Raw genomic sequence first — 24347 nt, forward strand, 5'->3', positions numbered from 1 at the left:
AAAAAACCGATGACCGAACACCGAAACCGAAAAGACCGAGACCGAACCCGAAAAGACCGAGACCGAAATAACCGATAAAATATTGGGTAGAAAATTTTATAGACCGAATTAAGTTTGGTAAATTCGGTCATTTTGTTCTAAGTAACCGAATAGACCGAACTGACCGAATTTCACGTAAGACTGTCCCAATCTTTAGATTTTGTGATATGCCTGAGATGTGATATTGTTGAATCTTCATAAACTTCTCTAGCGTTGTTACATTTTTGTTTAGATTGTTGAACATTTATTCGTGCCAATTGATAATAATATATGCAATGAAAAAAACATCCAAAATACATCTAAAATGTTGCCAACCTTTTACTAAATAATGTTTAAATTTTGCATTGACAACGTCGGCCACACTGTTCGGTCATGACCGAACCCGAACCCGAATTATTAGGTACCCGAATTTGTCGGGTAGTAAAAGTAACAAGTATATTTCGGTCTTCAATTTTTTCTGACCGAATTTAAAATAGACCGAAATACAAAAACCGAATTTTCGGTCATGACCGAACGCCCACCCCTACCCACAGAGCGGCAATATATGTCTTTTCCTGAAAAATAGACGACCCCACTGGTCATTGGCTGCGGCAGCCCTATAGAGCGGCCCCATTTGTCATTGGCAGCACCGCGTATAAAATCATGAAATAAAACGGCCCACACGTCGGCGATAGATGGATGGCTGCTCCGACGTGTCTCCTGACCCTACCCGTCAGCACGAGACGGTCAGGGAGGAGCTGCCCCTGTGCGGTCCCACCCGGTCAGACTAACGGTCAAGGCCTCTGACCTGACAGCTACCGGCCGTTCCAGCACTTGTGCGTGTTTCAAACTAGAGGGAGGGGAAAACTGAGGAAAAACTAAGGGACTGGGGAAAACTAAGTACAACTAACGAACCAGGGGCACGAAAATAGAAATCCCTTTATAATATGCTTGACTTGCCACCATTGAAAAATTGTTATTTGGATGTTAATCTTGTTGATAATGCTATAAAGAAACCTTTGGGGAGAGTTGATAATGTTCGCATTACCGTTAACAATAACCTTGTCCCCGTTGATTTTGTTGTCTTGGATATTGAATGCAATGCATCTTGCCCCATTATATTGGGAAGACCTTTTCTTGAACTGTTGGTGCTACCATTGATATGAAGGAAGGTAATATTAAATATCAATTTCCTCTCAAGAAAGGTATGGAACACTTCCCTAGAAAGAGAATGAAGTTACCTTTTGATTCTATTATTAGAACAAGTTATGATGTTGATACTTCGTCTCTTGATAATACTTGATACACACTTTACGCGCCTAGCTGAAAGGCGTTAAAGAAAAGCGCTTATGGGAGACAACCCATGTTTTTACTACAGTATTTTTGTTTTGTATTTGAGTCTTGGAAGTTTTTTACTACTGTAACAACCTCTCCTTATCTTAGTTTTGTGTTTTGTTGTGCCAAGTAAAGTCTTTGATAGTAAAGTGAATACTAGATTTGGATTACTGCACAGTTTCAGATTTCTTTGCTGTCACGAATTTCGACCTGCCTCCCTATAGGTAGCTCAGAAAATTAAGCCAATTTACGTGCGTGATCCTCAGCTATGTACGCAACTTTCATTAAATTTGGGCATTTTCATTTGAGCAAGTCTGGTGCCTCAATAAAATCCATCTTTACGGACTGTTCTGTTTTGACAGATTCTGCCTTTTATTTCGCATTGCCTCTTTTGCTATGTTGGATGAATTTCTTTGATCCATTAATGTCCGAGTAGCTTTATGCAATGTCCAGAAGTGTTAAGAATGATTGTGTCACCTCTGAACATGTTAATTTTTATTGTCCACTAACCCTCTAATGAGTTGTTTCGAGTTTGGTGTGGAGGAAGTTTTCAAGGATCAAGAGAGGGAAATGATGCAATATGATCAAGGAGAGTGAAAGCTCTAAGCTTGGGGATGCCCCGGTGGTTCACCCCTGCATATTTTAAGAAGACTCAAGCGTCTAAGCTTGGGGATGCCCATGACATCCCCTTCTTCATCGACAACATTATCAGGTTCCTCCCCTGAAACTATATTTTTATTCCGTCACATCTTATGTACTTTGCTTGGAGCGTCGATTTGTTTTTGTTTTTGTTTTTGTTTGAATAAAATGGATCCTAGCATTCATTGTGTGGGAGAGAGACACGCTCCGCTGTTGCATATGGACAAGTATGTCCTTAGGCTTTACTCATAGTATTCATGGCGAAGGTTGAATCTTCTTCGTTAAATTGTTATATGGTTGGAATTGGGAAATGCTACATGTAGTAATTCTAAAATGTCTTGAATAATTTGATACTTGGCAATTGTTGTGCTCATGTTTAAGCTCTTGCATCATATACTTTGCACCCATTAATGAAGAAACACCTAGAGCTTGCTAAATTTGGTTTGCATATTTGGTCTCTCTAAAGTCTAGATAATTTCTAGTATTGAGTTTTGAACAACAAGGAAGACGGTGTAGAGTCTTATAATGTTTACGATATGTCTTTTATGTGAGTTTTGTTGCACCGGTTCATCATTGTGTTTGTTTCAAATAACCTTGCTAGCCTAAACCTTGTATCGAGAGGGAATACTTCTCATGCATCCAAAATCCTTGAGCCAACCACTATGCCATTTGTGTCCACCATACCTACCTACTACATGGTATTTCTCCGCCATTCCAAAGTAAATTGCTTGAGTGCTACCTTTAAAATTTCCATTCTTCACCTTTGCAATATATAGCTCATGGGACAAATAGCTTAAAAACTATTGTGGTATTGAATATGTACTTATGCACTTTATCTCTTATTAAGTTGCTTGTTGTGCGATAACCATGTTCCTGGGGACGCCATCAACTACTCTTTGTTGAATATCATGTGAGTTGCTATGCATGTCCGTCTTGTCTGAAGTAAGAGAGATCTACCACCTTAATGGTTGGAGCATGCATATTGTTAGAGAAGAACATTGGGCCGTTAACTAAAGCCATGAATCATGGTGGAAGTTTCAGTTTTGGACATATATCCTCAATCTCATATGAGAACATTAACTGTTGCTACATGCTTATGCATTAAAGAGGAGTCCATTATATGTTGTCCATGTTGTCCCGGTATGGATGTCTAAGTTGAGAATAATCAAAAGCGAGAAATCCAAAATGCGAGCTTTCTCCTTAGACCTTTGTACGGGCGGCATGGAGGTACCCCATTGTGACACTTGGTTAAAACATGTGTATTGCGATGATCCGGTAGTCCAAGCTAATTAGGACAAGGTGCAGGCACTATTAGTATACTATGCATGAGGCTTGCAACTTGTAAGATATAATTTACATAATACATGTGCTTTATTACTACCGTTGACAAAATTGTTTCTTGTTTTCAAAATAAAAGCTCTAGCACAAATATAGCAATCGATGCTTTCCTCTGCGAAGGACCTTTCTTTTACTTTTAATGTTGAGTCAGTTCACCTATTTCTCTCCACCTCAAGAAGCAAACACTTGTGTGAACTGTGCATTGATTCCTACATACTTGCATATTGCACTTGTTATATTACTCTATGTTGACAATTATCCATGAGATATACATGTTACAAGTTGAAAGCAACCGCTGAAACTTAATCTTCCTTTGTGTTGCTTCAATACCTTTACTTTGATTTATTGCTTTATGAGTTAACTCTTATGCAAGACTTATTGATGCTTGTCTTTAAGTGCTATTCATGAAAAGTCTTTGCTTTATGATTCAGTTGTTTACTCATGTCATTACCATTGTTTTGATCGCTGCATTCATTACATATGTTTACAATAGTATGATCAAGGTTATGATGGCATGTCACTCCAGAAATTATCCGTGTTATCGTTTACCGCTCGGGACGAGCGAGAACTAAGCTTGGGGATGCTGATAAGTCTCCGACGTATCGATAATTTCTTATGTTCCATGCCAAATTATTGATGATATCTACATGTTTTATGCATACTTTATGTCATATTTATGCATTTTCCGGCACTAACCTATTAACGAGATGCCGAAGAGCCGATTCTTTGTTTTCTGCTGTTTTTGGTTTCAGAAATTCTAGTAAGGAAATATTCTCGGAATTGGACGAAATCAACGCCCAGGGGCCTATTTTTCCACGAAGCTTCCAGAAGACCGGAGGACTTACGAAGTGGGGCCACGAGGTGGCGACACAACAGGGCGGCGCGGCTCGGGCCTTGGCCGCGCGGCCCCGGTGTGTGGGCCCCTCGTGACGCCCCTTACCTGCCCTTCCGCCTACATATAGTCTTCGTCGCGAAACCCCAGTGCCGAGAGCCACGATACGGAAAACCTTGCTGAGACGCCGCCGCCGCCAATCCCATCTCGGGGGATTCGGAGATCACCTCCGGCACCTCTGCCGGAGAGGGGATTCATCTCCCGGAGGACTCTTCACCGCCATGGTCGCCTCCGGAGTGATGAGTGAGTAGTTCACCCCTGGACTATGGGTCCATAGCAGTAGCTAGATGGTTGTCTTCTCCTCATGTGCTTCATTGTCGGATCTTGTGAGCTGCCTAACATGATCAAGATCATCTATCTGTAATTCTATATGTTGTGTTTGTCGGGATCCGATGGATAGAGAATACTATGTTATGTTGATTATCAATCTATTACCTATGTGTTGTTTATGATCTTGCATGCTCTCCGTTATTAGTAGAGGCTCTAGCCAAGTTTTTGCTCTTAACTCCAAGAGGGAGTATTTATGCTCGATAGTGGGTTCATGCCTCCATTAAATGCAGGACGGTGACGGAAAGTTCTAAGGTTGTGGATGTCTTGTTGCCACTAGGGATAAAACATTGATGCTATGTCCGAGGATGTAGTTATTGATTACATTACGCACCATACTTAATGCAATTGTCCGTTGTTTTACAACTTAATACCGGAAGGGGTTCGGATGATAACCTGAAGGTGGACTTTTTAGGCATAGATGCATGCTTGGATAGCGGTCTATGTACTTTGTCGTAATGCCCAATTAAATCTCACAATATTCATCATGTCATGTATGTGCATTGTTATGCCCTCTCTATTTGTCAATTGCCCGATCGTAATTTGTTCACCCAACATGCTATCTTATGGGAGAGACACCTATAGTGAACCGTGGACCCCGGTCCATTCTTTTATACTGAAATACAAATCTGCTCGCAATACTTGTTCTTTACTCGTTTTACGCAAACAATCATCATCCACACTATACATCTAATCCTTTGTTACAACAAGCCGGTGAGATTGACAACCTCACTCGTTTCGTTGGGGCAAAGTACTTTGGTTGTGTTGTGCGGGTTCCACGTTGGCGCCGGAATCCCCGGTGTTGCGCCGCACTACATCCCGCCGCCATCAACCTTCAACGTGCTTCTTGGCTCCTCCTGGTTCGATAAACCTTGGTTTCTTTCTGAGGGAAAACTTGCTGCTGTGCGCATCATACCTTCCTCTTGGGGTTCCCAACGAACGTGTGAGTTACACGCCATCAATGTGCTATTCCAATAGCCGAAAAAGCACTCGACAATATATTCTCAGAGTGCCTCAGTCGCAAATTAATCTCTGAATGCCACAATACTTTGCGAAGGTAAGTCCCCGGGATCCGTCCTGTGCGACGTAGCACCGCCTCTGACGGCGCTTTGCTACTTTTTCCGTATCAGCAGATGCGAAGAAAAATCCTAACGGATGCGTTAGGTACCCGATAAAACATAACTGGAATTTGACATCTGGTAAGACCTTAAGCGGCACATGTCGAATTACACCAGTATCCCGAGATCATGTCCAGGGACGTGATCTTGAAGTAAGTTTTGGTGGATTGCCACAAGGAGCAGTTAACTAGTACCTGATCCGTCAGATGAACTAGCCCCAATTACCTTTATCCCTGTACAATATACGATTGTTTTATTAAAGATATGTGTTAACTCAAAGAAGTTGTATGGTAATTGTAAAGTTGGAGATTTTCCCTGATTCTCTGATTCAAGAAAAATCTCGGGGGCTACTGACATAGGCATTCCCAATGGGCCTGCCGAAGATGGTACCCGGGGTTTTACTGAAGGCTCACGACTCGAAGATTATAAAGCCTGGAAGCCCAGTCAGGAGATAGTTTGGAAAGATAGAATTGTATTAGGAATATTGACTTGTAACTATTACGGGACGGACTCAAATAGTCTCCCGAACTCTGTAACTTATGTATCACGAAACCCTCGGCTCCGCCTCCTATATAAGGGGGAGTCGAGGGACAAAGAAAGGACCGATTATATTGTCAAACGCAACCCTAGTTTTCTAGTAGTCGAGTACTTTTCCGGCTGAACCTTCGAGATCTACTTGCCCTCTACTTCCAACTAAACCCTAGTCTACAATCCGTAGGCATTGACAAGTTAATCCCTTGTCACTAGGATCAAATTGCTCTAATCATAGACTTGATAGATATAATTCTAACAATAAAACTTAGCAACTATGTTATAACATGAAACGTTACTCAAAAAAAGGATCATGAATAATAGTGCATTGAAAGCAACTGTTTTTTATGAGCATAGATAAAAAACATAACAAAGTGGTACTCAGCATGTCCTTTAAGAAGTAGCAAAACATAAATGCTAGGACACCTTCAAAGTTCAGAGGGTGACTAGATACAAGTAATTTAAGAACAAACAATTTCATAATCATGAATCAATCAATAATAATTTTGGGACTATGCACATTGCACTAAGAATGACAACTATGCTCTCTTAATCGGTGCATAAAGTAGAAGATGAAGACTCAACATAATAGTAAAAGAGAGACTCTTTGCAGAGTAAGCAAGATAAACAAGTTCTATAAACCTTCCAAAAAGTATGGTACTTATTAGCTTTGAGCTCTCATTGCCCCTATCATAAGCATCTTGAATGATTAAAGTTAATGTGAGTAAAAAATGAGCTATATGCTTGCAAATCACAAGTTGAAAATCTCATGCCCCTTGAATGCGAGTACCTAAACCTCATGCTACTCAACTTTGGTCCCAAATAAGTTATTGTCATTGTAAGTATACATGTATCATTGAGAACCGCCAACGGGGTACCTCATGCCCGATGATATGGAGGTACTCTTGTAAGAGCAATCCCCTGCCAAAATGACAAGAAAAATAGACAGTGAGCACCTCAGCAATTTTTTATTTACTATGAGTATAGCATTTTATTGCAAATGCTTCATAGAATGCTCACTATGGCTTAGCTGTAAATTTCCACCATGAATGATGCATGGCTTAGATTAGTGGTCCAGGCGTTTCCCTAACTCATATACAAACTCCATGGACTTATAATATTCCATTTTATTTCGCACGCTAGGCATCCATAGACAAAAGAACATGACATCAACTAAATATAAGTGCAATGTAGAAAGTGTTCCCCATGAAAGCATGGTTGTACTAACTCCCAACTCGCATTTTGCAAACACATAAACATCATAAGATAGGCACAATGATCAAATTTATTAAGTACAAGAAAGTAAATGTGCCATCAAGTTCGTCAGAGCTTTACTGACTAATTTTCTCATGCCAAAATTAAATTTGGAAGATAAAAACATGATGAATTACTTGGAATAGCAATAATGCTACTAGGTAGATATGGTGGACACAACTGGCAAAGTTTTTTTCATGGTGGCTGGATGCACGAGTAGAGTTCATATTCAGTAGGTGAAGGCTAGCAAAAGACTGGGAGTGACCAACTAAGAGAGCAGTAATGGCCATAATCATGCATAGCGACAAAATATTATCAGTCAAAGCATAAAGTGATATTACAAGTCAAAAACTAAATGATCATAGAGGCTTTAGTTGACTGGTTATAGTCATAACATGGTATAAGTATGTGCCAAGTCAACCCAATAAAACATCAAAGGAGAATACCACAATATTATGCTTTTATGATGGAAACAACACGTGATTCTTTCAATGACACATTATGCACTCTCAGCCATTTGAGACAAGTCATGCTACAATAATAAATACTAAGCATATGACAAGAATAACATCCAACATGACATGCCAAAGTCTATGTCACAGTCTAGACAAGGTTCCTTTTGCATCACTATAGTCATGACACATTTTACTCGTATCCAACACCAATCAACTTATTTGAAATAACTCTCAGAGATGAAAAACAATATGGACCAGAGAGCTAATCATACATAAATAAATAATACTAAAGAGCTTTGAACAAAATTTGAGTGAAATAACAAGAGCTGAACGCAGTACTAGAAAACTAGAACACTCGCAGAACAATAAGAGCGAAAACTAGAGTGTTCTATGCAATGAAAAAGGGGTGTGTATCTCTCCCACACAAGAATTCTAGGATCCAACCATATTCTACAGCAAACAAAACAAAATTAAACTAAAAACAAATATAAAGATGCTCCAAGAACAACACATAGCGTATGAAGCAATAAAAATATAGCGCATAGAGAGATGACTTGTTGCTTTGTTGATGAAGAGGGGATGCCCCCAAGCTTTGACGCTTGCACCTCTTGAATATTTCTTGGGGTGCAGGGGCATCCCCAAGCTTGAGCTTTGGTCCATTCTTCATCTCATCACATCATTCTTCTCTCCCTACAGTTGAAAACTTTCTTCATACAAAACTCCACACAATACTTTATTAGTAGCATTAGTACAATCAAAATAAACAAATCCACTTTGGTTCAGTTCTAACATATATCAAACATCTATTGAAGCATTATCTACTGTAGCAACTCTTCAAAAAGCTCTTTGATCAAAAGAACTCAAAAAGAAAGAGATTTAAGAGGCAAATGCAAATAGTGCAGAAATCTGTCAACACAGAACAGCAGGTAAGGATCGATTTTTAGAAAATCCTCTGTTGTTCATCTCTAAAAGTGGTCAACTAACGAAAGTTAGATAATAACCTGGGCATATGCATAAAAAGGATATCTCAAAATGCCGCTCTGGCTATTTTTACAATTTTTTATGGTAACAACACATAATCTGTTTATCTGTTTTCAGGATAGCAACTTCCCCAAATCTTACTTTGTTCCTATTAGAAGCTATTCTTGGCACACAAAAAAATAAAAATGATAAGTAGAGGTTATTACAGAGGTAATAACTTCCAAGACCAAACATAAAAGAAAAATTACAGAAATAAAACAATGGGTTGTCTCCCATAAGCGCTTTTCTTTAACGCCTTTCAGCTAGGCTCAGTAATTTGGGAAGATGCTCACATAAGAAATATGAATTTAAGAAAAGAGAGCATCAAGGAGCAAATATGAAACACATTTAAGTCTATCCCACTGCCTGTGCATAGGAATCTTGTACACAAATAGATTCACAAAGAACAAAGTGACAAGCATAGAAAGATAAAACAAGAGTAACTTCAAAACTTTCAGCATATATAGAGGTGTTTTAGTACAATCAAAACTTCTACAACCATATTTTCCTCTCTCATAATAACTTTCAGTAGCATCATGAATAAACTCAACAATATAACTGTCACATAAAACATTATTATCATGAGCCACATGCATAAAATAATTATTACTCCTAACATAAGCATAGTCATTCTTATTAATTATAGTGGGAGCAAATTCAGCAAAATAGCTATCATTACTATTCTCATCACCAAATCATCAAATATAGGAGGCATATTGTAATCATAATTAACTTTCTCCTCAATAGTAGGTGGAATGAAAATAACATAATCATCATTGTAATCATCATATATTGGAGGCATAGTATCATCATAGAAAATTTCCTCCTCAAAAATCTGGGGAACTAAAAAGATCATTTTCATAAAAACTAGCTTCCCCAAGCTTAGACTTTTCCATAGCATTAGCAATAATGGTGTTCAAAGAATTCGTACTAATAACATTGCTACTAGCATGCAAGTAAAGTTCCATATGTTTTTTTAATTTTCTCTTCAAACACCTCATATCCTAACTCAAGATAAATACTACAAAGCTCTCTAATTTTTGTTTTTGTGTTCCATTCAGCCTAACTAGTAAAAATAATAAAATAAAAAATAATAAAAAAATGTAATTGCAGAATCTACAGGAAATAACTTCGAGCACTCACCAGCAACTAAAAGACTTAGTAGCCAGAGGATGTGAGTACATTTTACCTTACCTCCCCGGCAACGGCGCCAGAAAAGAGCTTGATGTCTATGCACGCTTGTATTCTTGTAGACAGTGTTGGGTCTCCAAGTGCAGAGGTTTGTAGAACAGCAGCAAGTTTCCCTTAAGTGGATCACCCAAGGTTTATCGAACTCAGGGAGGTAGAGGTCAAAGATATCCCTCTCAAGCAACCCTGCAATTATGATACAAGAAGTCTCTTGTGTCCCCAACACACCCAATACACTTATCAGATGTATAGGTGCACTAGTTCGGCGAAGAGATAGTAAAATGCAAGTGATATGAATGAATATGAGGGGTAATAACAAACTGAAATAAATATGGCAGCAAGTGAACATGCAGTAAAACAGTAAATGGACGGTGATTTGATGTTTGTAAACAAGGCCCAGGGATCATACTTTCACTAGTGGTCACTCTCAACAATGATATCATAAAGGAATATAAATATAAGCACTTCACTATGCTACTCTGAAAGACTCTTCGGCTGGATAACGAACACTAATTCATGGTGTAGGGCTGCAAAAGCAAACCTTAAAAATGTATTCCCAAGTACTAATGAACACCCCGCGCTGCACTTTGAGCATTCATAGGCGGTACTAACACACCACAATTTCATATAGACATCCAACTCAAATCATAATTCAGTGAACAAGTATTATGTGAAATATAGCCTAAGAGACCCACACGGTGCACACACTCCACCTTTACACACGTGGGACAAGGAGTCTCCGGAGATCACATAAGTAAAATTCACTTGAATAGCATAACGACATCTAGATTACAAAGCTCATGATCACATAAAGATCACACCCTGAGAGAGAGAGATAAACCACATAGCTACCGGTAGAGCCCTCAGCCCCGAGGGAGAACTACTCCCTCCTCATCATGGGAGTCAACAATGGCGATGGAGATGGCGGTGGAGTCGATGGAGATGGCTCCGGGGGAAATTCCCCGTTCCGGCAGCGTGCCGGAACAGAGACTTCTATCCCCCGGATCTTGTCTGCGACGACGGCGGAGCTACGAAACATTTCATGGGCGGAGGCTCGTATGTGTGGGATTTTTGCGTCGGGAGCTTTATATAGGCGGAAGGGCAAGGTCGGTGGAGGCCTGGTGTCCCCAGAATGCCCCTAGACGCGGGCCAGGTCCAGGCCGCGCCTAGGGGTGGTTTGGGCGCCCTGCTGCGCCTCTTTGACCCCCCTTCGGACCTCGTCTTCGTCTCGGTAAAATATTGACTTCGCTTTTGTTTTGTCCAGTTCCGAGAATATTTCCTGTACAACTTTTCTGAAGTACTAAAACAGCAGAAAACAGGGAACTGGCACTGTCGCATCTTGTCAATAGGTTAGTTCCGGAAAATGCATAAAAGTTCACGAAGTGTAAACAAAACATATAGCAATTGGTATAAAACAAGCATGGAGCATCAAAAATCATAGATATGTTTCCAATGTATCACTCCGCGGTCACGTCGAGCGTCCTCCTTTTCTTACCCGGTCCCGCATGTCAAGGAGAGCGAAATCGAGCGCTTTGATTTGCTTCTTTTTTCCCTTCTTTGCTGCCCTAGTGCGACGCCACCACCCCAACCCCCCTCCCCCCACTGTCGTCCCGCCGCAGCGACGCAATACTCATCGTCAGCTCCGTTCTCGCCGCGCGGGAGAGCAGGATCGTAGTCGGTGTAGGCTCCAGCGCGCACCTGTCGCCTGTTTTGGGGCCAAACGTTGCCGGTTGCGCCGCCCGGCCTCGCCGCTCACGACCTGTTCGGTCCATTGCGCCGTTAGGTTTCTTACTCATGTTTTCGGTGCTATTGTGCGCGGCCATTGATCCGCAGTTCGTACCCACGCAGATGGACATGTGGCAGATGCTAGACAAGTTTCGCGTGGAGGTCGTTGACTCCTCTTCCGACGCGGAGTACGATCAGTCCATGCAGACATTGGCAACTACTACGGCCTCCATGATCCACGATTTCAATTCAAACCAGGGGCTGGTGCACCGGGGCTCTATCAAGGGCCGCTCAAAAAACCTGCCGCGCAATAGAGTGGAAGGGCACCTCCGGCTCCACAGGGACTACTTCCACCGCACTGGTTCGGTGTCCAAGGAAAAATGTTACGGCGCCGGTACATGATATCAAGGGAGCTGTTCATGGTCATTCGACGGGGCGTCAGACACTACGACCCGTACTTCTAATGCAGGCCCGATGCAACAGGTGCGCTAGGCTTCACCTCCTACCAAAAATTCTCCGCGGCTATTCGCATGCTATCATATGGAATGGTTGCTGATATATTCGATGAGTATCTTCGAATGTGTGAGAGCACCTGCCTTGAGGTCATGTACAGGTTTTGCCGAGCCGTGATTGCCGTGTTCGGACAACATTACTATAGGGAGCCAACTGTTGAGGATACAAGGTGGCTATTGTCTATCAACGAGTCTAGAGGGTTCCCAGGAACGATTGGCAGCATAGATTGCATGCACTGGGAGTGGAAGAACTATCCATTTGGTGAAGAGTGTTCGTAATCCAAACTCGGAGAAGACAAGGAGATTTGCCAAGATGCAAGAGGCTTGCAGTAAAGATGTGGAGCGAGGATTTGATGTGCTCCAAGCTCGGTGGGCAATTGTCTGCCACCCGGCAAGAACATGGTCGTTGAAGACCATGCATGAGGTGATGACATGCTGCGTGATCATGCACAACATGATCGTTGAGAACGAGCGTCCTGATGGCCGCAATGAAAACCATTGGGAATTCCAAGGTGAGCTGGTTGCGCCACTCCTTGGGATTTTATCTTGGAAGTGCTATCTGCATATGAATGTAGAATTCACTGACGAGATCGTGTGCAAACGGCTGCAGATGGATCTGATTGAGCATCAGTGGGCATTGGCTAGCCATGAAGACAATGCCTAGAGGAATACCATTTTATTTTTATGTTGACTTTTTTAAATTTGGATGTAATAACTATGACTTCGTTGAAACTCTTTATTTTGTTGTTTTCAAACAATCTAATTCATGCGGACGCGGAAATGCGTCGTGCCACTGGAGGCACCCGCAGGTGCAAACAGTCTTTTTCGCGTCCGTCGCGCGAAACAAACGGACGCACGCGGACAATTTAGGTCTTCGATTTGCGTCGCCCCGTTGAAGATGCCCTTACAAGAATGGTATGAAGGGGTCTCGAATCTCCTTCAGGGCATCTCCAGCGGGGCGACGCATTTCAGACACCCAAATTGTTCGCGGGCGTCCGTTTGCGTCGCCTGGCGGACGCGAAAATGGTCGTGCGTCCGTTTGCGTCTGGGGGGTCGCTCCAGCGGGGCGACGCATTTTCGGCGCGGGCCAGAATTCAAAAAAGAGGTTGTAGCCTCAAATTTGCACGAAATTACAGCTTGGGATGTGGTAGGGTGGGTGCATCTTCGTCTCGTTGTACTCCTGCATGACCTTAGCCCAGTACACCTTGCCCTTTTGTTGGGCGTCATTGATGCAGTCATGGCTTGTTGCCAGCCACGTGTCGTACAAACACTTTTCCTCGTCGTCGATGAATTTTGTGTCATGTGGCTCTCCCCCTTCTTCTTGGTAGGATTGTCCGTGGTGAGGACAGGGTCTGTTGGCGCGTCGTCAAAGTCATCGACGCACACGGGTGTTGGCTGCGTTTCAGTGGCCTGGGTGGAGAATAGTCGTGCGTTTGCGATGTCCTCCGCATCTTGCGTCGGTGCCCACTCATGCTGCGGGCCTGTCCCGGCCCGGTCGTCGCCAACGAAGCCGCCGCCGAAGATCAAGGCCTGGATGTCTGTCTCATGGCGGTCCTTCCAATAGGCCTACGAATGACCGCATATCAGACGCATGATACACGGCAATCGCACACATTGAGAGAGCTCACGTACCGGGTCGTCCATCGTCACGGCAGGCGCTGTCATATCGTCGAACAGGTTGTGGGGCTTCGGCATCCTCTCCTCCGGCAGCTGGCGCGTCTTGTGTGTCGCGCCCGGGCATGAGTCACTGCTTCTAGGCGTCCGGTTGAGGTCGGGAACCGGCGCTCCGTTCAACTGCAGCGGCGCGCCGTTGAACTGCACCGGCGCCACGCCGGGTGGCCCTTCAAGGGAGCGGGAGTTCCTGGACGCAGCTGGGAACTTGCCGAGCTCACCGACGAGGCCGGAGGAGTGACGCCGGCGATCCCCTCTCGCTTGAAGAGCATGTACCCTCCGCTAAGCTCGGATGGAGGGCTACTTGCGCGACCGCGGCTTTCACCTGAATCTGCCACGCCTGCGGGCCAGCGACCACTGCATTCCTCTCCTTCAGGTTCTTGCGCCGGCTGCGACGCTTCGCGGCCTCGACGCTTTTCTCCTCCTTGGAGAGCACCTTCTTTGCCGCCTTCGGCCTTGCGTCCCGGCCGCTGGTGGTGGCCCGCTTTGCTTCCGCCGGAGCTGCAGCCTCCATGCTGGCTATGGTCGTGGCTACGGGGGTGTGTGGGGCGGCGGCGGGTGCGACGGTTTGCTCGGCATCCATGGTGGTGGCTTCGGCGGCGAGGACGTCCATCGCTTCTGGACTGCTCGCGCCGGTCTATTTTGATTTTTCGCGCTAGGAATGGCCACCGGCGGGAATAATATCGGCCTGCCTGCCACTGACACGCGGGTCCTACGTCTTTTTCGGTGGACACTCGGCGTGACCGCACAGCGTCTGCGGAGACGCAAACCTAGCGCATATTTGGGACAGGTTTATGTCGCCGCGAACGACCCGATTACTTTGCGTCGCCCCGCTGAAGGAGGGTCCAGACGCATTTCCGATCACGGCGCACATAAACAGTCGCTCAGCGTCTGTTTACGTCGCGCTCCTGGAGATGCCGAATGTTTTTCTCCTCCTTGTTTGAGAGTCGGACACATGACCATGGAAATACGAAACATACTGTTCCCTATCCAAAGCCTTCAGTAGAAGAAGACAAGAATTCCCATGGGTAGGATTATAGCTGCACTTTTGCTAGTGTGACAGGTTTCTCAAAAGCATGTACCTTTTGTTTGATGCACTTGTTGCGATGCTCGTATGGTTTCGGCCTTGTCTGTATCTCGCCAGTGCTTGCGTTGCCATGTGTTGTTGGGGTCTGTCCCATGCCCCTTCCTCTTCTGTTGCGAGCCACAGCTAACGAGCGAGTGCTTAATCAACTGCCCAGCCGTAAACGCCAGTAGCAACTAGCTTCCTTCAAGACTAGTGAGTGTTTAAGTACTGAATCAGTGTGGATAACCACGGAGATGCAAGACAATCATTCCTGTCCCACTAAGTAGAAATATAATAACAAGAGGAATTTACAGATGCTGCACGTGAACCGGCTGCACCCTGATCACTCGCTGTCCCCCTTGCTGAAGAAAGCAAGTGAAATACCAGTATTAAATTATTATTTTCCTAGGGAATAAGAATCTTACTGCCTCTCTCTCTCTTCACGAGGGATTTTTTGTCGTTAAACATGCATGACAGTTGCAGACATCGGATACGGATGGCCGGATGGGCTTGCTTCAAAGCCACATACACACACAACCAGAAGAATATTACACAGGCCAGATGCAAAAACAGTTCCACAAACAATCGGCAAAGCCTGCGAATCCTAATAAAGGCAATAATAATAAATAATGTAGCTACACATTGCAAATTAAGCACTGCGCTAATTAGTTGATTCCAGCTCATTGATTAGGCTACACATATTCGTTCTTGAAAACGGGTGAGGGGCAAAGAAGGAGAAAAAATGGAGGGTTATTCTCTGTCGTCGATCCCACAAATTGTAGAATGGCAAATGGTGATAGGAGCTTAAACAGATTCTAGACCCTTGGGTCCCTTCATTTTGCCCACACACACACGAATCAATGTCAAAGATTCGGGGACTTTCCCGCTGAAAACCTTTTTTTCCCGTTGAACAGTGAACACCTAGACAGATCGGCAGTCCATGACAGAGCTTGAACAGTTGCGAAATGGCAGCGCCCCTGCAACTAGTGAGTCACGGGGACCAGGCGGTGACTGCAGGCTGCCAGCTCAGGCGTAGGAGGCATTGTTGCTGCGGCCGAGGTGGACCAGGCCGGAGGTGCCGCACTTGGGGCACAGCCCGGCGCTCTTTGGCACCATGAAGTACATGAAGCACCCCCTGCACCCGGCTGCCACGAGCACGTGGCCGGCGGCGTTGTTGCCGTTGTCGCTGCTGCTGCCGCTGGAGGCGGACTCGTCGGTGGGGGAGAAGGACGAGAGGGCAGACGAGATGGCGGAGCTCCGGCTGCTGCTGCTGCTGCTCTCCTCGTCGCCGCCATCATCGTAGATGTGGCTCTCATTGTATCCATACCCGCCGGTGGCACTGGAGAACCACTCCGCCGCGGCGACTGTGCCGACGGACGACGCGGAAGTGTAGCCGGAGCCCGACGAGGAGGTGGAGGCGCCGCGGCGTGAAGCGGAGGAGATGGACCGCGGAGTCGACAGGGTGGAGAAGTGCGACGGCGTGCGAGGGTCGACGGTCGTCCGGGTGCCGTCCTCCCAGTTGACGTAGTACACTTGCCCCGTCTGCATCAAACAGGTTTAATAACATATCAACATGAATGTTGGCCGTCCACTGCCCGCAAAAATAAGAGAGAAAAACTATCAAGGTATGCAGACTGGGATTTAGGATAATGCCGGTATGCGAAAAGGATTTAAGCCTGATGAATGGCCATGGGAATAGCTTAAACCGATACACATGAGTACAGGTGCTGGGCAGAACGGAAATGCGGATCAAATCAGCTATGGTCTATGCAGCTAGTGATATTGGAGGGCATGCAAGTAACTAGAGCAGGGTTGTAAAGAAAGAACACAACGTTTCCAAAAGGAAAAGGGGAGTGATTAATCAAAAAAATTGTTGGAGAAGATGCAAATAAGATCCTTCATTTCGATGTACATGCCACCTTATTTTAACTTTTTGTTTGTTCAAAGGAGGGAGAAACGGCAAAACATCTAGGCAATCAAAATCTCAGCCCAGCGGGACAATCGATAGCGCAAACACAAGACCGTGGTCCAGATGAAATCTATGGCGAAATCTAGTTTTGCCGAGAGGGAGAGAGAGAGAGAGATAGAGCAAAATAGAATGGATCCACAGGGATGTGTCAGCATTTAGAAGACGAACGCAGATCTGAAAGCGCATCAGATCAATACGATATCTCAAGACAGCATGCTGAGATCAGCGAGGGCAAAAAGGTTCGAGCCTTTTTCGCATTCATTCAGTAGAAAAGGGTCGAGTCTTTCAGGAGCTGAAAAGAAGAAGAAAAGGGAATCAAAAGGAAACTTTGCAAACAAGAGTTAGAAGAGCGGGGAAAAGTGGCTGCCGGGTTTAATGTGAAGAAAGGAATAGCTGATTACTACTCCAGGTTGCAAGATTCCAAGAACAAGAGAACAAAAGAGGGGGCAGGCAGGGGCCAAAAGGGAAGGCGATTAAATGAAGTTGAACTCTGTCTCCAGTTTGCAGCCACTTTCGCCATTAATGATGGAATGATTGATCCAATCGGATCCGAGCCTCGGCCTCACCGGCATCCACCTACCTCGTAAGCCATTTATGTACAAATGATTGGGAGAGCACACACGGCCATGCACGCACACACGACCTTCGATCCCCATCCATGGCGTCTCTCTCTCTCTCTCCCTCTCTCTCTCCAAGGAATGAAGCAATCGATCCGAACGGCGGGCGAACGCGTACGTACCCGGATGTCGAGGCACTGCTGCCAGTGGTAGGGCAGGGAGACCTCGGAGTTGAGCTCGACGGTGATTCCCTCGCTGTCGTCGCTGCCCTCGTCGTGGTCTTGGTGCCTGACACGGCGACGGAAGCCGCCGTTGAGGGAGCAGTTGCGGAGCGAGGAGGCGATCATCTCGATGTTGGGAGCGGAAGTCATCAAGGGCCGGCACCAGCAGCGCCGCCGGACGGTGGAAGAAGGGGGAAGAGGAATTTCCTGCTTTGCTTTTTGCCGTGGTAGTGTTGTGTGCGCCGGGTGGGGTACGCCGTGCGCGAGACGACGGGGGGTGGGGGAAAGGGCAAGCCTGTGCTGTGCCTTCCTTGGCTGGAGCAACTGTTATATACCATACCAGTCCTGCTGCTCTGGAATACTACCATGTGGTCTTCAAATATGTACTCCATATTATTTCGGTGCCTTCTAGTATATGTCACGGGGTTCCCGCGGGGTTTAAGACATATTTGTATAGTCTCCAATCAGAACGAATTGCACATAATTAGTATGCCGTATTAAGTAGTACAAAGTTTGCAGCTTAATAGAAACAATTGGAGAGTTATTCGCAAGTCTCATTAACTCGATATATGTAATCAAAGTTAACAGAATGGTTCTATATATTTTGTTTAATATTATGTTATTTTATACATGTCAGCGAAAAACACAATTTAAGCGACAAACATTCATGTTCTGTAACTTGGCAAGACTGAATGCATCCTGTAGAACTTTGTAGAAATAATAATACTATCATATAATTTGGATCAATGTAATATTTGACAATTGAAGCACTTTGGGGATATATAGATTGAAAAATCAGTTTCAAAAACAGTTTCGTGGATGGGCAAGTTCATATCCTCGGCCGCAAGACTGTGTAACACCCAATTTTCAGAACCTGCATTTTTCCTCCTGTTTAAAATTTTGGACCAACAAAAACTTTTCATTTTATGTCTGTTTGATTTTTTGAAGTTCATGTGTGGTCTGGTCTTAAAATTTTCATTAGGACTATTAAATTAGAGAGTTACCTTGGTTAAATTTTAGTACCTCATTTTAAATCAGTAGGGTTTGCCCTTTTAGTGTTGACACCAATCCTAATTACTATGTTTCCCTCTCCACTAAGGACCCTGGTTTTTGTTGATAACCATCACCATCTTAATAAAGGGGAACACTTCCCTCTCTTATTTGGATGATGCCAACTCATCACCTAGGGGTACACCACCAACACCAACACCCTTGTTTGACCTTTTATTTTTCTTCCAACACTTGTGCTTATGCACTTGGTACCAAAACCTAGCACATGCATTGGCATGGCTCTCTTCTCTCTTTTCACCCCTGCCCCTTTATTTTTCTCTTCTCTCTTTTTCTCTCTTGGAGTTTGGCCGAGAGGTAAGAAGAGGGGAGACTTCCCCCTCTCTTCTCTTTTCTTCCCCCTCTCTTCTTTTCTCCTCTGGTTTGGGCCGTGGCCGATGCCACCCCTCTCCTTTTCACCCTGGCCCAACCCTAACCCCTCCACCTCTCCCCTCTCTGGCCCAAACGCCACCGGCCCCTCTCTCTCTCGCGCGCCCAAAAACCCTAGCCACTAAACGCACGCACGCGCCACGCTGGTCAAGCGACATGATGGCACGGAGCCTCGCTCGACGCGCCATCACGCCTCGTCTGCCGCGCACCGCCTCGGCTCCCTCCCCTTGCTGACGCTCCAGGGCGACGTCACCGTAGGGCCAGCGCGTGACGCCAGCCCTCGCGCGCCCGTTGGCCGACGCCACCGCCCCTCCCACTCCCCGCGCCCCTCTCTGCCTATAAAAACCCACCCAGAGGCACGCCTCTCCCCCTCAGCTTCCCTCTCACTATGCCGCAAGGCTGCCCTTTTCACTCCCTGGCTGCTCGAGCAGCAGCCGAGCCACGGTTGCGACGCGCCGAGGCGCGCACCACGGTCACCGCGAGGGTGACGTGCAGGAGGTCACCGCCACGACGCCATCGACGCCTCCCTCTCTTCCCTCTCGTCTTCAGCGCCCCCTCCTGCATCCCCTAACCCCCTTCCCCTGTCCCTGTCACGCAGATCGGCAGCAGAGTGACGACGCCGACGACAAGCCGACGCCGCCTAAGTTGCTGTTGACGTCGCGGGAGGAGGAGCAGGAGCCCCAGGACACCGCCAGTACACGCACGCCACGCACGCCTACGCCACCGACCCGCTTGCACCGATCCACGCCACCGCCAGCCGCCGGTACGCCCCTGGCCGCCCCTTTCTTCCTCCGCGCCGGCGAACGCTGCGGACGTCGAGCACGCGCCAGATCTGGACCGTCGGATCCAGATCGGGCGGGCGCATGCACGGCCACGTTGGCGTGCATGGCCACGTCGGCCTGCCTGGCCCGCCACGGGCCCCGGCCTTTTTTTTCCTTTTTCACCGGCCACCGGAGAGCCCCACTGGGCCGGCCCATCTGCACCGCACCGCACGGCCCAGGGCGTTCCCGCCCTTTTCATTTATTTGAAAATTTGATAAACAGAAATTAAAAATGAAAATCTGCCAGTATACTGTTTTGCTAATAAAAGTAGTTTGGTAACTCTGATTGACATGATTCCAATTGCATTAGAACCAGTATGAAATTACCTTTCAGATGCCACTGGCCGTGTATTTTTAGGATTTTTGTGCGATTTTTAATGTATTAAACATGATCACTGTATTCTGGTTAGTATTTTGAGTCTCTAAAATTGAAAAATAAATATTTTTGAATGATTCCAACTGTGTTGATCTTATTTTGTTACTGTGCATCTAGGAAAAATACCAGAAGCCTCTATTAGTAATGTTTAGTCTCTGGTTATGATTGTATGTGTGCCACATGCAATGATAGGATTAGAGTTTGATGTTTTTAATTAAACCTTGATGCATTGTTTATCAAAATGGCCAAATCATGTTTTGTTTCTGCCAAACCACTCCCCTGCATACTTTCCCTTTTATTTGTTACTCTTGGTTCTTGAGTATATGTTGATTGTATGTATCGTTTACTTTGGCGACGCTAGATACGAACGAGGGAGAAGTTGAAGGGGAGGACTTTGGAGAAGGATTTGAGGAGGACCAGAGACAAGCCAACCAAGGCAAGCCATCTTTGAACTCTGATTGATGTGGTGTTGGATGTCATTTGTTGATGTCCCTAAGCATCTTATTCCTATATGTGTTGTTCTCTCTATATTGGTCTATGTATGGTTGTATTTGGAGTACTTCTTTGTAGTGGTGTTCACTTTTGCTCACATGTTGGAGGGATGCATGGTATCATGGCCGTGCTACTCCCTTGGGTCTACTTGCATGCTCAACATGAGCAAATCCTATTCCAAGATAGAGGTTTACATCACACCCACCACTTTGTTGAGACTAGAGGTATCAAAGTCATGAATCTTGGTGTAATTCTCAACTTGAGAGAAGTATGCCGTGTACCCTTGTGAGTGTTGGTTGGGTAGTGAACCTTCACCATCCAAGTTGTATAGTAGTACCACAAATCTGAAAGTTTGATCCACCTTATGTTGTCTTTATACATGCTTACCTTAAGCAAGTATGATCCTCTTTGTGCCACTCACACATACCCCTCATGGCGTGATGACTCTCATCTCGGTCATGGAGTTGTATTAGTTCCTTCTCATGAAACTATAGGTTGGGAACCCCTCAAGGTTTACCTTGTTGTAAATGTTTATGAAAACCTTGGGTGAGCTAACCCAAGTGTATGGTTTAAGAAAAACAAAGGATCTTGATAAGGATGTTTGGGAAAGTGGTGTATGGCTGTTTGTTGAACAACCAAGGTGTTGTGGGGAAAAGAAATGGTTTCTAAAAAGGGGCACTGCGTATAAGTGTACACCAGCCCAACTTTTATTCGCGCAACCACATTATCCAATATGGGCACGGGCTTAGTCCGTAGTTCGTTGAGATTGGCATAAGCACCCTTCACAACTCTCTAGGGAGGGTCACGATGACCTCCGACGCCGGGTTGCGCTCTGGAGGAGGCAATACACTGTCTTAACTGATAGCCGGACGATTACTGAGGGTATTCCGTCATGGCGCCGGAGATACGCTCAAAAGGAGGTATGCTGCCGGGGTGCCGGGAAGGGGTAAGCCCGCAGGGAAGGACTTGTGCCAAAGGAGACGGGCGAAATACTATGACTGGTTATCCGAGACTCGCATACTTTAGTATGACGATCCGGGGATGATCCCGGCGGATTTATCAGTTCTTGTGGGGAAAGTGCGCACACTCTGCAGAGTTAAATCTATTCGAATAGCCGCGTCCGCGGTCATGGACGGGTTGCAAAGGTCTACCTTTACCGGGGCTTACGTTTTGTTTTGACAAATGCTTTGCAAAGGAAGTGCTGGGTTTATGTGTACCGGAAAGGTACGGAAAAAGGACGTGTGTTGACCATATGGAGTTGGTCGTGGAAAAATTGAGACCAAGTGGGGAACTTCTACCTAATGTTTCTTGAAGAGGAACTCTTCTTTAACAAAGATTTAGAGATGTCATAGGACTTTCCCTCGCATATCCATCAATTGAGATGGAGGAATGCAACTCTTCTTTAACAAAGATTTAGAGATGTCATAGGACTTTCCCTCGCATATCCATCAATTGAGATGGAGGAATGCAACTCTTCTGTAACTAAGATATAGAGATGTCATAGGACACCAATAGTGTTCCCTTCACTTGAGAAGTCGGGATGCTATGTGATACGTCTCCGACGTATCGATAATTTCTTATGTTCTATGCCATATTATTGATGATACCTACATGTTTTATGCACACTTTATGTCATATTCGTGCATTTTCTGGAACTAACCTATTAACAAGATGCCGAAGTGTCGGTTCTCGTTTTCTGCTGTTTTTGGTTTCGGAAATCCTAGTAACGAAATATTCTCGGAATTGGACGAAACGAAGACCCGGGGTCCTATTTTTCCACGGAGCTTCCGGAAGACCGAAGAACACACGAAGTGGGGCCACGAGGTGGCCAAACCACGGGGCCGCGCGGCCCGGGGGGCCCGCGCCGCCCTATGGTGTGGCCCCCTCGTCCGGCCCCCGACTCGCCCTTCCGCCTACTTAAAGCCTCCGTCGCGAAACCCCTGATGCGAAAAACCACGATACGGAAAACCTTCCAGAGCCGCCGCCATCGCGAAGCCAAGATCTGGGGGACATGAGTCTCTGTTCCGGCACCTGCCGGAGCGGGGAAGTGCCCCGGAAGGCTTCTCCATCGACACCGCTGCCATCTCCACCGCCATCTTCATCACCGCTGCTCGCTCCCATGAGGAGGGAGTAGTTCTCCATCGAGGCTCGGGGCTGTACCGGTAGCTATGTGGTTCATCTCTCTCCTATGTACTTCAATACAATAATCTCATGAGCTGCCTTACATGATTGAGATTCATATGATGATGCTTGTAATCTAGATGTCATTATGCTAGTCAAGTGAGTTTTACTTATGTGATCTCCGGAGACTCCTTGTCCCACGTGTGTAAAGGTGACGAGTGTGTGCACCGTGTGGGTCTCTTAGGCTATATTTCACGGAATACTTATTCACTCGTTGAATGGCATAGTGAGGTGCTTATTTATATCTCTTTATGATTGCAATGTGTTTGTATCACAATTTATCTATGTGCTACTCTAGCAATGTTATTAAAGTAGTTTTATTCCTCCCGCACGTGTGCAAAGGTGACGAGTGTGTGCACCGTGTTAGTACTTGGTTTATGCTATGATCATGATCTCTTGTAGATTGCGAAGTTAACTATTGCTATGATAATATTGATGTGATCTATTCCTCCTACATATGCATGAAGGTGACGAGTGTGCATGCTATGTTAGTACTTGGTTTAGTCTTTTGATCTATCTTACACTAAAGGTTACTAAAATATGAGCATTATTGTGGAGCTTGTTAACTCCGGCATTGAGGGTTCGTGTAATCCTACGCAATGTGTTCATCATCCAACAAGAGTGTAGAGTATGCATTTATCTATTCTGTTATGTGATCAATGTTGAGAGTGTCCACTAGTGAAAGTCTAATCCCTAGGCCTTGTTCCTAAATATCGCTATCGCTTGCTTGTTTACTCGTTTCTATCGCGTTACTACTACTTGCGTTACTACTGCTTGTTTACCGTCCCGGGCAAAGCACTTTTCTGGTGCCGTTGCTACTACTTATTCATACCACCTGTATTTCACTATCTCTTCGCCGAACTAGTGCACCTATTAGGTGTGTTGGGGACACAAGAGCCTTCTTGCTTTGTGGTTGCAGGGTTGCATGAGAGGGATATCTTTGACCTCTTCCTCCCTGAGATCGATAAACCTTGGGTGATCCACTTAAGGGAAACTCGCTGCTGTTCTACAAACCTCTCGCTCTTGGAGGCCCAACACCGTCTACAAGAATAGAAGCACCCGTAGACATCAAGCACTTTTCCGGCGCCGTTGCCGGGGAGGAAAGGTAAAAGGCTCTCATACTACGGTCCCAGGTAAAGTATTTTTCTGGCGCCGTTGTGTGTGTGCTCGAAGCTATTTCCTTTAGATCCCGCAATTGCATCTTT

General features: G+C 45.4%; 1 protein-coding gene across 1 annotated transcript; it reads right to left on the bottom strand.

Annotated features, from left to right (window-relative positions):
• Positions 1-15817: 15817 nt before the first annotated feature.
• LOC124687152 lies at positions 15818-18018 on the bottom strand. Its single transcript, XM_047220974.1, has 2 exons — positions 17798-18018; positions 15818-16631 (listed from the first exon to the last, which is right to left on the bottom strand). The coding sequence occupies exons 1-2, from the start codon at positions 17984-17986 to the stop codon at positions 16116-16118; spliced, it is 705 nt and encodes a 234-aa protein (XP_047076930.1). The 5' UTR covers positions 17987-18018; the 3' UTR covers positions 15818-16115.
• Between the last annotated feature and the right edge of the window lie 6329 nt (positions 18019-24347).

This window comes from Lolium rigidum, chromosome 2, assembly GCF_022539505.1.
Source record: "Lolium rigidum isolate FL_2022 chromosome 2, APGP_CSIRO_Lrig_0.1, whole genome shotgun sequence".
Classification (NCBI taxonomy): Eukaryota; Viridiplantae; Streptophyta; class Magnoliopsida; order Poales; family Poaceae; genus Lolium; species Lolium rigidum.